Here is an 11,230-nt window from a genome sequence, read left to right as displayed (position 1 = left end):
CGTCTTAGTCTCTTAGGTTTTCTTTCTCAACAGAAAAACAACACTGTCTGCAGTTGATTGAGGACAGAGATAATTTAGATGAAGAGATGTTTCCATGTCGCACTTTTAAAAACTTCTTTATTACAAGTTGACAGGGTGAGCCGAGATCATTCCATCATGTATTTTTAGCTATTTTGCATAGCGATCGTACTAATTGCTGCAGCAGGCTTATCAAAGCTAAATGTGATGATCAATAAACGTCTACAGGTCTACAGCCATGCCCTACCCCTAGCGGCTTTGTGACGCTTACAAGTTTAGCTACTGAGTTGATTAACACAGTGAGAGGGAAACCTATCAATGTAATGCCAGGGTAATCCTGAGACCTTGCTCAACCTGCCTCATAGGTAAAAAGGAGCTTTGGGATTCCGCAGTGATATAAAAAAACACCTAAGAGTGTGAGATGCCTGTTTCAAGTCTGGCTCCGCCATCATGCCAAAGGCTGCAGGACTATGGACTGACACATTACAAGCTAACCATGGGGCAGACACAGCAGAGAGAAACCAGTCAGGAGATTGATATCAAAGCACTTCAGGACATGTATAGAAAGTTTATCACGGAGTGCCCGAGTGGAGTACTTTTTCTACACGAGTTCAAGCGTTTCTTTGGTGTGGAACCGACAGGAGAAGCAGCAGAGTATGCGGAGAACATGTTTCGAGCTTTTGACAGAAATGGGGTGAGAGAACAAAATCTGTTACGGCCTTTTTTAATGTACGTCTTTAACAAAATGCAAAAATGTGACCGAGTTGTTCTCATTCATCCTTCCTTCCAGGACGATACAATCGATTTCATCGAGTTTGTGGTGGCACTCAATCTGGCTTTCCGGGGAGACATGGAGCGTAAACTGCTGTGGTCTTTCAAATTGTATGATAAAGACAACAATGGAACGGTGGACAGGAAGGAACTACGCTCAATGTTTGAGGTAAGTCGAACTTTAAGTCAAAAACAACTCAATGTCTTAGCATATGCTAAACTTGAAAAAGATGACTTCCTCACATTAAGGTCCCCTCTTAAATGGCATTTGGTTGCAAGACCAAACTTAAGCAGCAAATGCCAGGAGGCCAGTGTACCTCTGTGATATGTTCAGCATCACCATCTATGATATAATGTTTTATCTTATTTGTCAGCTCTCCAGAAAAGCACATGGGCATGTCCTCCCCATCTTGTTCTCCCACTCTTAAAAATGACTGCACCTCTAGCAGTTAACAGTACTTCTTAGCTGACAACATTTTGACGATTTTACTTTTTTCTGTTTTCATTATGTAATACAACATTTGTTTTTATTTTCTCCATCTAGATCATCTACCGGATCAAGAAAGGCTCAAAGACAGGAGTAGGAGATTCACAGCTTACAGTGGATGAGGTTGTCGATCGAATATTACAGGCGGTGGATAGTGATGGCGACGGTGAGCAAGAGTGGTAATAGACAGAACAGAGGCTATGTGTTGTTCTATCAGCAGATACCATTAATCCAGCCCTGACGTTGTATGTTCAACAGGTGAAATTACCATGGAAGAGTTCATTAGAGGCGCTAAGGAGGACGCCTGGGTGCTCAGCATGTTGGAGCTGGACTTGAACCCTGTTCGATGGGTGATGGAGCAGCAGAGGAGAAAGAGCGCAACCTTCTGAAGTGTCAAAGCACAAATGCCTTTCCATATGGACTCAGGGAGAACAATCATTGGTATAATCCAGCTAACACACACAAATTGGGATTCATTTTTAATGCTAATAGTCTATTCACAGACTGTGAAAGATGATGATCAGAGATAAAGCCATCATTTGGCTTTAGTAAAGGAACAACAGCACTTTAAAACTGTAGACTGTACATTATTCTCTCTTTTGACTATTAATGGTCAAGCCTAATTATATGTTGCTTGCTAACTCAAGTAACAGCCTTTTCTGTTACAAAGTGTCAAAATGTAAATTGTGAATGGTTATGTTTGCTTTTGTACTGTTGTGTTTTTGATTAAAAAAAAGTTAAATTTTATTTTTGAGCAAGTTACATTACTAGGGCACAATTACATCCATGTGCATATGTATATAAAGTATATACAGTAAAGTAATATTGTTTTACCTCACTTACCTCAGTGTTGTTCAATAAAAAGCTGACAATTAAGTCCACTAATATCTTTCTTAGTTTTTCCACTGACATTGACCTGGATTTCCCCGCTTAACTTGGTTGTAAACACATGAGGTGCAGAAACTGTACAACCATCATCCCGCATCAAGGGATTTACTGATTTATTCTTGCTGTACAGGTTTCCCTGTGCCACCATGTCAGTCATACTTTAGATTTGTTTAGAAAGGCTCACTGACTCCATCTAAAGGCAAGCTGCGGTACCGCCATTCATCAAACCTCTTACAGAATAAGAACACAATTATTCAACCCCTCTACAGTTGTCATAAAAAGATAACTTAACCCTTGTGTGGTGTTCATATTGTTGTTACACAGCCAGTGTTCGTGGGTCTGGTGGACCCGCTGCATTTTAGGGCTTTTTAATTCAACACAATCAACCATTTTATGTTAAAATGCTCAATAGATGTTTACTTCATCCTATTTGCAAGAAATATAAACAGCATATATGGTTAATATTTGCCCTTTACCTTTGTTAGATCACATTTATGAATTAAAGTAACACTTGTTTTTTGTCTGTGTTTGAATAAAATGTAATAAAACAAGAAAAACAATTATAAAAAAAGATATGAGGGGAATAAATTCAACAAATTAACAAATGAAGCAGGGTTTTTCATAACTATTGATTTCAATTTATTTGAAATTAATTGGAAATTTAACCCATTCAGGTCAGTTTACACTACAAAGCTAATGGGCTGGTCCTAGGGCTGGCTGCTGAAGGCTGGTCCTGTGTCTTCGTTTTGGAACTACTGTAGCTGATGCTCAATCTCATTCTTTTCTTCAAAGTCACTGTCAGATTCTGGAATTTCAGAAATGTGATCCTCACTGTGATCTCATCACTGCTTTATGCAGATGATGTGGTCCTGATGACATCACCGGTCTGTGACCTTCTCACTGGATTGGTTCACAGCCGAGTGTGAAGCAGTTGGCATGAGGATCAGCACCTCTAAATCTGACGCCATGGTTCTCAGTAGAAACCTATGGATTGTCTACTCCAGATAGGGAATGAGTCCTTACCCCAAGTGAAGGAGTTCAAGTACCTTGGAGTTTGCGAGGGAGGGGACAATGGAGCCTGAGTTTGGCCAGAGAATCGGAGCAGCGGGGGCGATATTGCACTCGCTTTACCGCACTGTTGTGCCAAAAAGAGAGTTGAGTTGGAAGGCTAAACTCTCGATCTACCGGTCGATCTTGGTTCCTACTCACCTATGGTCATGAAGGCTGGGTCATGACCCAAAGAACTAGATCGCAGGTACCAGTGGCCGAAATTGGTTCTCTCAGGAGGGTGGCTGGTGTCTCCCTTAGAGATAGGGAGAGAAGCTCAGTTATCCTGAGAGATTTGGAGTAGAGATGCTTCTCCTATGTGTAAAAAGGAGCCAGTTAAGGTGGTTCGGGCACCTGGTCAGGATGCCCCCTGGGGGCCTCCCTTGGGAGGGGTGCCTGTCACGTCCAGCTGGAAGGAGGCCTCAGGTAAGACCCAGGACTAGGTGGAGAGATTATATCTCCACCCTGATCTGGGAACACCTCTGGATCCCCCAGTCAGAGCTGTTTACTGTGGCCCGGGAAGTAGAAGTTTAGGGCCCCCTGCTCGAGCTGCTGCCCCCAAGACCCAACCCCTGATTAGCAGTTTATTATTAGTAATGATCAGTGACGTGCGGTGAGGTCAGTGAGTGGGTAGGCACTGAGTTCTGAAAGCCAGATTTCTCTAAACCTATATATTGTTAAATCAAAAACAATAAACAACAAACAGGCACGCACGGTCGATTTCAAATAAATTCCTCTCTCTTTCTCTCTCTCTCTCACACACGCACACACACACAGACCCCGACACACACACACACACAGACGGGACGTATATGAAATGTCACGACGGTGACTGCAGGTTTGCCCGTAGCCTACTGTAGTTTGGTCTAAATGATTAAACATCGCATCCATCGACTTAACGGACCCGTCCCTCACACCAAAGGGCCGAAAAAACGTAGGGGAACGAGTCAAACCTTCGCCGATTCAAACTACTACTTCTATTCAGCTTCAAAATAAAAGACGGCACTCACCGTTCTGTAGGACTACAGCATAACTGATGGCAACTCCACTCCATAAACTTTATCTTAATAGATAAAGTACCAGTATATGTCCCATGGACCTGTCCAGCATCAGAATGTAACCATTTATCCACATTGCACAGCTTAGGTTTGTCCATCAGTAACAATGAAAACACAACTGCTCAATTGAATATAAAATGCAGAATGGATTGCTCTCGGTATCAATTCATCCAACCTTATTATTAAATAAACCCCAAAAAAGTTTCTGACTCACCAATCTGACTCCCTGGCTGTAGAAAGAAGCAAGATGACAGTAATCCAGTCGGACTGACAGCACAGCTAGCTAGCATCCTTCCGTTCATGTCGGCTACCTGTCCGTTTGAAACGCTCGAACATTGTTTGTCCCTGTTGCTGCTGTACACCGTCCAAGGCTGGCGTAGGCCTTTCTCTTGCTATTCATTCTGTTCCTTTTTAAATTATAATCCAATTTATTAAAATTCCTCCAGTCTGAAATAAAGGCTTCTAGCATACCACATTTACGTCAAAATAGGCACAAATAATTATGCTCATTTGCGTACATGTTAAAGAATACAGATCGAAGTGCGCATGCGCGAAAATATTTTTTTGCTTGCCGTCCACAATGAATAGAAAGCAAAGGCACTGCTTATTTTGACGTAACTTACTAACTGCCACCTTTCTCATCAAAACGTCTACACTTCAAAACGTCTACACTACATTAATCGCGGATTACATGTAAAGATCGAAATAATTTACAGTAATAATACAAATAGAAGTTTATTAAATAAATAAAAAAATAATAATATTTTTATTTTTACTTTTTTGCACACGGCGCCAGGGTAGGCACTGCCCTGCTTACCCTGACCGCACGTCACTGGTAATGATCATGAGAGAGTGAGTGATCCTCACATTCTGAAACCTCTAACTCTACATCTTAGAGAATCTTTAAAAGCTTATCTCTCTTCCAAAACCTACAATTTTCACACTTTTATTAGCCCTGGGTCCAGAAGACCCGAACATCCTGAATGTAATATAAATGTGTAGGAGGGGGGTGTTTAGTGTCTGTTGACCAATTTTTTTTCTGATATATGTTCTTCACTGTAAATGAGCCAAGGCCAATGAGTCTCAGTTTGAAATTATAATTTATAGTATAATCTTTCTTTTGATAAAAATGAAAATGGTTCCCACAGACCCGAACACCACACAAGGGTTACACATACAGACTATACCATTTGTCTTTTCAACCAGGTTCGAAATAGGTTAAATTTTGCTGTGAAAATTAGCATTTTAACATGGTTCTTTGCTCCTTTCTGAAACCAGCGTCAAGTGGCCACTAGATGAAATGCAATATTTTGCACTTCTGAATAGGCTTCATGCCAAAGTCCCAGAGGTTGCCTCTAGTGATAGCAAACAATTCTCGGTTGGGACACATGTTTTGAATCATTTTGCATTTCTACTTGCAGCGATGCGAGAGGAGCATCCGAAAAAGTGTCAAAAGAATAAGAAGAAGAAGAAGTATGAGGAGCTGTCATAGCGTGCTGCCTTTTGGCAGACAAGTGCTATGGGATATCCATTTAGTGGTTTTCCAAAGCAGAAAAATACAAACAAAATAATGGGATTAAGGTAAACCACTTAATAAATCACGTAACACTGGACTAAGACCTACAGACCTTATGACCACTGAGACCCTGTGTCACCAGAGGTTCAAGATAGGATAAGGTATGTGGATTACTGCTTTTAACTCAGCTTTGTACTGTGGCCAATAGTGGGGCTGTTGAAGCAGGCCTTGGCTAAAAATACAGCATCTTGTTTGGGGTCAAGCATGTCATTGCTTGGATATTACAATCAACTCACTTAAGACCCCTGAGCTGTTGAAGAGACCTTCACCAGCAGCCATGAAGTGGACACTGAACTATTCACTGCTGGCAGTTTTAAGGACAATATGCTGCTAAAGATTCTGTATTTATTCATCCATCCTACAAATAAGAAATTCTGATTTTTTTATTTTTTTATTTTTTTTGCTGCAGTGATAGGATAGGATTTGGAATAAACATGGGACAAGAGCATCAAAGACCGACTCAGGAAGAGGAACTGAAGTTAGAGAGCATCCAGGATCTCTATAAGTCATTTATCGAGCAGTGCCCCAGTGGATCTTTGTATCTGCACGAGTTCAAGAGGATGTTTGGAGTACAGAATGGCACGCCTGAGTCAGAATACATGGACAACATCTTTAGAGCATTTGACATGAATGAAGTGAGTTACAAAGCTGCTTTGTAAAAGTAAAACATTCAGTTGCTTTCAAATGAAAGACCAACCAACAAGAGCAATAATCATTTGATACTGTATTTGTCTTTGTGAAAACATGTCTAAATATCTGTGTTTATAAATATATGCACAATATCCTGTTAATGTATCCGAGTGTATCTTCCTTGTTGGGGTTTCAATTATAGTATTTCCCTGTTTACAGGACAACACAATGGATTTTATGGAGTATGTGGCCGCCCTTAATCTTGTTCTGCGTGGAAAAATGGAAGATAAACTGCGGTGGTCCTTCAAGGTGTTTGACAGCGATGGCAACGGTCGTCTAGACAGAGATGAATTACGGAAGATTGTTACGGTAAAACGTTACTTCCTGAGTTGTTAATCAAAATCAACAGACACATGTAGATATGTATGTCATACATGAAGCCGATATTTCTTGTGGCACTTGAGTTTTTCTTCTTAAGAACTTTCTTACTTTTGAGGAAATTGAAACTTACCTTTGAACGTCTTTAGCAAACTAAAAAATAACGGTAAAAGTTATGACAATTGATCTTCTTGGGACCATGAATGTCTGCACAAACGTCTACGGTAATCCATCCAATAATTGTTGATATAATGCAGTCTAAACCAAAGTGGTGGAGCACCTTACCAACACAAATATATATATATATATATAGTATATCAGATCAAAAAAGCAATCCCCAGAAACATGCCACTAGCATGTCTAATTTCCACACAGCATGCCAACAGCATTATGAGATCAGAAAACAGTGTACTTGCTGAATTTGTCTTTCAGATAATCCACGGGATAAATAAAGGCATTGTGTATGATGAAACAGGAACTGACCTACTCACTGCAAAGCAGGTCTGCAAACACATCTTTGAAGAAGTCGATGTTAACGGTGACGGTATGTTGAGTGCATACTCATAGAAAATAAAAAACCTGCAAAATAGATTCCTCAATATTTAGCCATTAATATTTCGTTTTTTTCTGTTTGTTCTGCAGGTCAGATTTCACTGGATGAGTTTGTGGATGGGGCTCAAAGGAACGTGTGGCTGCAGAACTTCATGGTACTTGATGTCAATCCCAATGAATGGATCCAGAAATGCATGTCTGCCAGGAAACTCAGGAGCATACAAGATTCCTGAAGGAGTGAAATACATTTTGACCAGCCTGCCAAATGGAAAAGAGCCTGACTGTGACCCTATGGGATCAACATTAATATCTCCACCTGTAGTGTGTGAGAAGAATTGTGGCCTCATGTTACATTAGGACGTTTGTGTTCCTATATTATTTTATAAATCCTTTTACAATACATTTTTATTTTTAATGAATCCTTGCTTTTGTTCTTCAATTCCCATAAATTGGGGGACTTGCAAGTCACATTCAATGGACAACAGTCTGAGACATTTTGAGTTTTAGTATCTAGTATGGTTCATGCCATGCCAAAGTACTTTGTTAGACACTCCCATACTGGTAAACAACCATGTATTTTACTCTCCATACCCCTTTTGTATGCCAACCCTTCTAGAAATTTGAATTATTTCCTTGTCACCCTGATGAAATGATCAGGGTAATGTCTTCAGACTTCACAAAGCTCCTCCAGAACCACAGAGAAATGACACAACTGTAGTTCCAGACTGAGTATTGCTTGGCTACTCAGCCTGATAGGTAAAACTGGTGCAGTGTCCCTTTAAATCCCCATAGGATTAAGCTTGTTATGTCAACATGCTGTTTGTGTGAGTGCTACCCTACGTTAATCACGCTTATGCAAGACTACAGTATGTGCAATATACCCACTTTGCTGGATGAAAAAAAAAACATCAAAACATGAATTGTGTTTTTGTTAAAGTAGATCTATGATTGAACACATTGATATTTGGTATGAGATTTTTTTTCTTTTACGTGGTATCATATATTTAAGCTTACCGCCGAACTGGTGCTTACATTGAATCATGACACACACATTACATCCTGTGTCATATCATACCAATCCATACATTGTGTTGAATTGTAAGTGGCTGGTCGTTTGTTTAATATGATTGCACACAATAATGTTTGCTATGATATTTAGTTTTTTAAGCCTACCCCTAAATTGGTGCTTAAACTTGATCATGGCACAAACATCACATCCTGTGTAATATATTGTGTATACTACCACTGATTAATGTCATACAGCATTAAAAGTGATGTACTCAAGTCCCCTGCTTTCAGTTTCATTGTGATGCGAAGTAGTGCAATGCAGTAATATTAGTTCTAAATCTACGTGTTAGTGTACATTAAAAATATGATGTGAAATCTATTCCAAAGATAATCACGTATTCATCCCTTTTCAGCTCCTATCAGCTCGAATTACACTCACAGACAAAGTCTGTAACTTGCTTTTAGCCCACAAGATAAGAGACAGATTAAGGACATGTGAAACAAAGTTACCTGGAATGACTGCAGTGATACTAATAGCTTTACTAAGTAGAACATATGGTTAATACATTGGGCACCATCTAGTGGTGGCATCAATAATTGCACTGTGTATATACTGTATATCATGCGCTTCTTTCTAAAAAACCTCACTTGTACATAGAGATTGTGTTGCTCTGACTAAACAATGGTATTGTATTCCTTGACATAAAATGAAACAAGTAGTGCAGTTCTTCAATCCATTCATTCCCATACCATTGTATGTGTATAAATGGATTGATGGACTGCTGCACTTTTTTCAGTTGAAATTGGTTCTATTTTCTACACAGTTCTATGAAGTATTATTGTGCTTAGAAAACGGAGTGATTTAATTGCAAGACTGCAGAGAGTCAGAGCAAAACCGGAAGTTAAAGAGGAAGAGCATCAGTATCAGTGTTATAGGTCCATGATGATTACTGCTCATTGACTTCCTGTATTTCTCAAGAAAGTGTGCAGCTCAATTGTGCCCTCTGCCGGTTTCGTACGGACATGACTACTGACAGGTACCAGCTCTTGTGAAGAATTTTCTCTTTACTGTTAGATACCAGTATTTTTGTAAGAGGAAATCATGAATTGCAAATTGCAAATTGTATTTTATATGTATACAAACTGTTGCCCTACTGTAAAAGAGAAAAAAGTGTATCACCAAAATGTAAGCTTGTCATGAAATAATACAAACACACTTGTAGTTTGGTGATTTTTTTTCTTTTCTTTTTTTCAGAAAGTAAGGGTGTTCTTAAAGGTGCTGAATGGTTCTTTCAGCTAACTTCCTGTCAGTTACTGCAGTTAGCAGTCCCCTCGCTCGTCCCTGTCACCACATTAATGCACTGCGGTCTTCAAGCAGCGAGTTATCTAGCATCATCTCAGATCCACAAGTGTGATAAAAACATGATAAAAACCATCAAAACAGACATTGGGAAGGATGTTTACCTGCTCCGCCATTGTAGACGCAAAAACATTCAACCACCTCGCTCTGGCTTGCACCGGCAGTGAGACCATGAGTGAGACGGTTGTCGGTTTGTATCGTTTTCTTTTGTCATTGGATAATAATTTCGGGATCCCCTGAAAAGTTTATTAGCCGATTACATGCAGAGCAGCTGACTGAGAAATTGGCGTTAAGAAATGCGCATATTATGAAAGTGATCACTCTATGAATAAAGAGCGATTTAACACTTATATTAACATAAATAAACCGCATACTTCACCTTTAAGTTTTAATTTCTATTGTGAAAAATTTAATAGGCCTACTTAACATGCATTTAGTCCAACTATGCCTCATTTTGATTTAGTTAAATTAGTGCTAACTTTAAGAATTTTTTTTCTGATATGTAAGTGGCATACTAAGTAGAACTTTAAGCTTTTACCCCGATATCTGAAAACATCACCAAAAAGTAATTGGTATTTGTCATTCAGGGCAATCTTTTTCATTAGAAATAAAAGGAAAAAAGTGTTCATCTGTTTTAAAAACTGAATGCCTATAATGAGTAAATATCATGTGATCCTTAACGATATTCCAAAGTATGGTAGCCATACAATTACATTATTGAGATTAAATACAAAATAACCAAATCTAATTATTTATACCTGAATTGTGACAGTGCCTATCAGACCTAATCCCATGTTGGTATTGACGCACACAAACTATATCCTATATAATTTAGTATACATAGCCTGCACATGACTAGCTGCTGAATAGGCCTACATAGCTGTTAAAGTAATGTTAACAATTTGTATCATCTAAAATGTATGGGCCTCTTTCATTACAGGCCTTCACTCCAAAGAAAAATAAGAAAAAAAAGGAATGGGGGACATGTGGAACGTATCATCTTGGGTATAAACTGGCCTGTTGTCCAGGACCAATGAATGAATTGCATCCCTTATGATTCATTAACATTTGTCCAATGCCTCTAATGTTATGCTACAAATTTTATTTGGCAATTCTTGCACAGATCATCCGACAGTTGCCATATTCCCCACAGTCCTCGAAGGCAGCATCATATCGCAGCAGCATCGCAGGAGCTCTCAGGTGTTTCTCAGCTGCTGATAGGCGGCGGAACGGCGGAGCCAATGAAGGAATGCTAACGGGGCGACATGGCGGACCGAGAGAAGAGGAAAGCCAGCCCGCCGCCTGGCCGCAGCGACATCCAGGTGAACTCCCCGGCCAGCTTCAGGTAAGAGCCCCGGCACAGGGAGCCTGGGGAGGGGGGGCCGAGCTACCCCAACCCACCGCCCCCTCTGGAGCCTGTGAATGAGATGAAGCTGCTGATGCTGGATGGATGCTCG

The 11,230-nt window shown here is 39.9% G+C and overlaps 2 protein-coding genes across 2 annotated transcripts in view; both read left to right on the top strand.

The window, feature by feature from the left end:
* Positions 1-514: 514 nt before the first annotated feature.
* On the top strand, positions 515-7,638 carry LOC307251561 (uncharacterized protein; the record flags this gene model as incomplete). The annotated part of the gene is made up of 9 exons (XM_080028931.1): positions 515-712; positions 809-958; positions 1,334-1,442; positions 1,535-1,651; positions 5,691-5,742; positions 6,255-6,480; positions 6,695-6,844; positions 7,286-7,397; positions 7,496-7,638. The coding sequence occupies 9 exons, from the start codon at positions 515-517 to the stop codon at positions 7,636-7,638; spliced, it is 1,257 nt and encodes a 418-aa protein (XP_079885057.1).
* Positions 7,639-11,038: 3,400 nt separating this feature from the next.
* Positions 11,039-11,230, top strand: part of mapk8ip1b (mitogen-activated protein kinase 8 interacting protein 1b) — a gene marked incomplete at both ends in the record, with an annotated part of 38,726 nt that continues 38,534 nt past the window's right edge. Inside the window, one exon of the mRNA XM_080033669.1 lies at positions 11,039-11,118. Within this exon, the coding sequence (XP_079889795.1) occupies positions 11,039-11,118 (80 nt within the window). The remainder of the gene's footprint in view (positions 11,119-11,230) is intronic.

Source organism: Ammodytes marinus (genome assembly GCF_949987685.1).
Source record: "Ammodytes marinus genome assembly, chromosome: 1".
In the NCBI taxonomy this organism is placed as follows: Eukaryota; Metazoa; Chordata; class Actinopteri; order Uranoscopiformes; family Ammodytidae; genus Ammodytes; species Ammodytes marinus.
The sequence above is the reverse complement of the archived record's forward strand: the minus strand, read 5'-3'. Positions and strand labels throughout refer to the sequence as shown.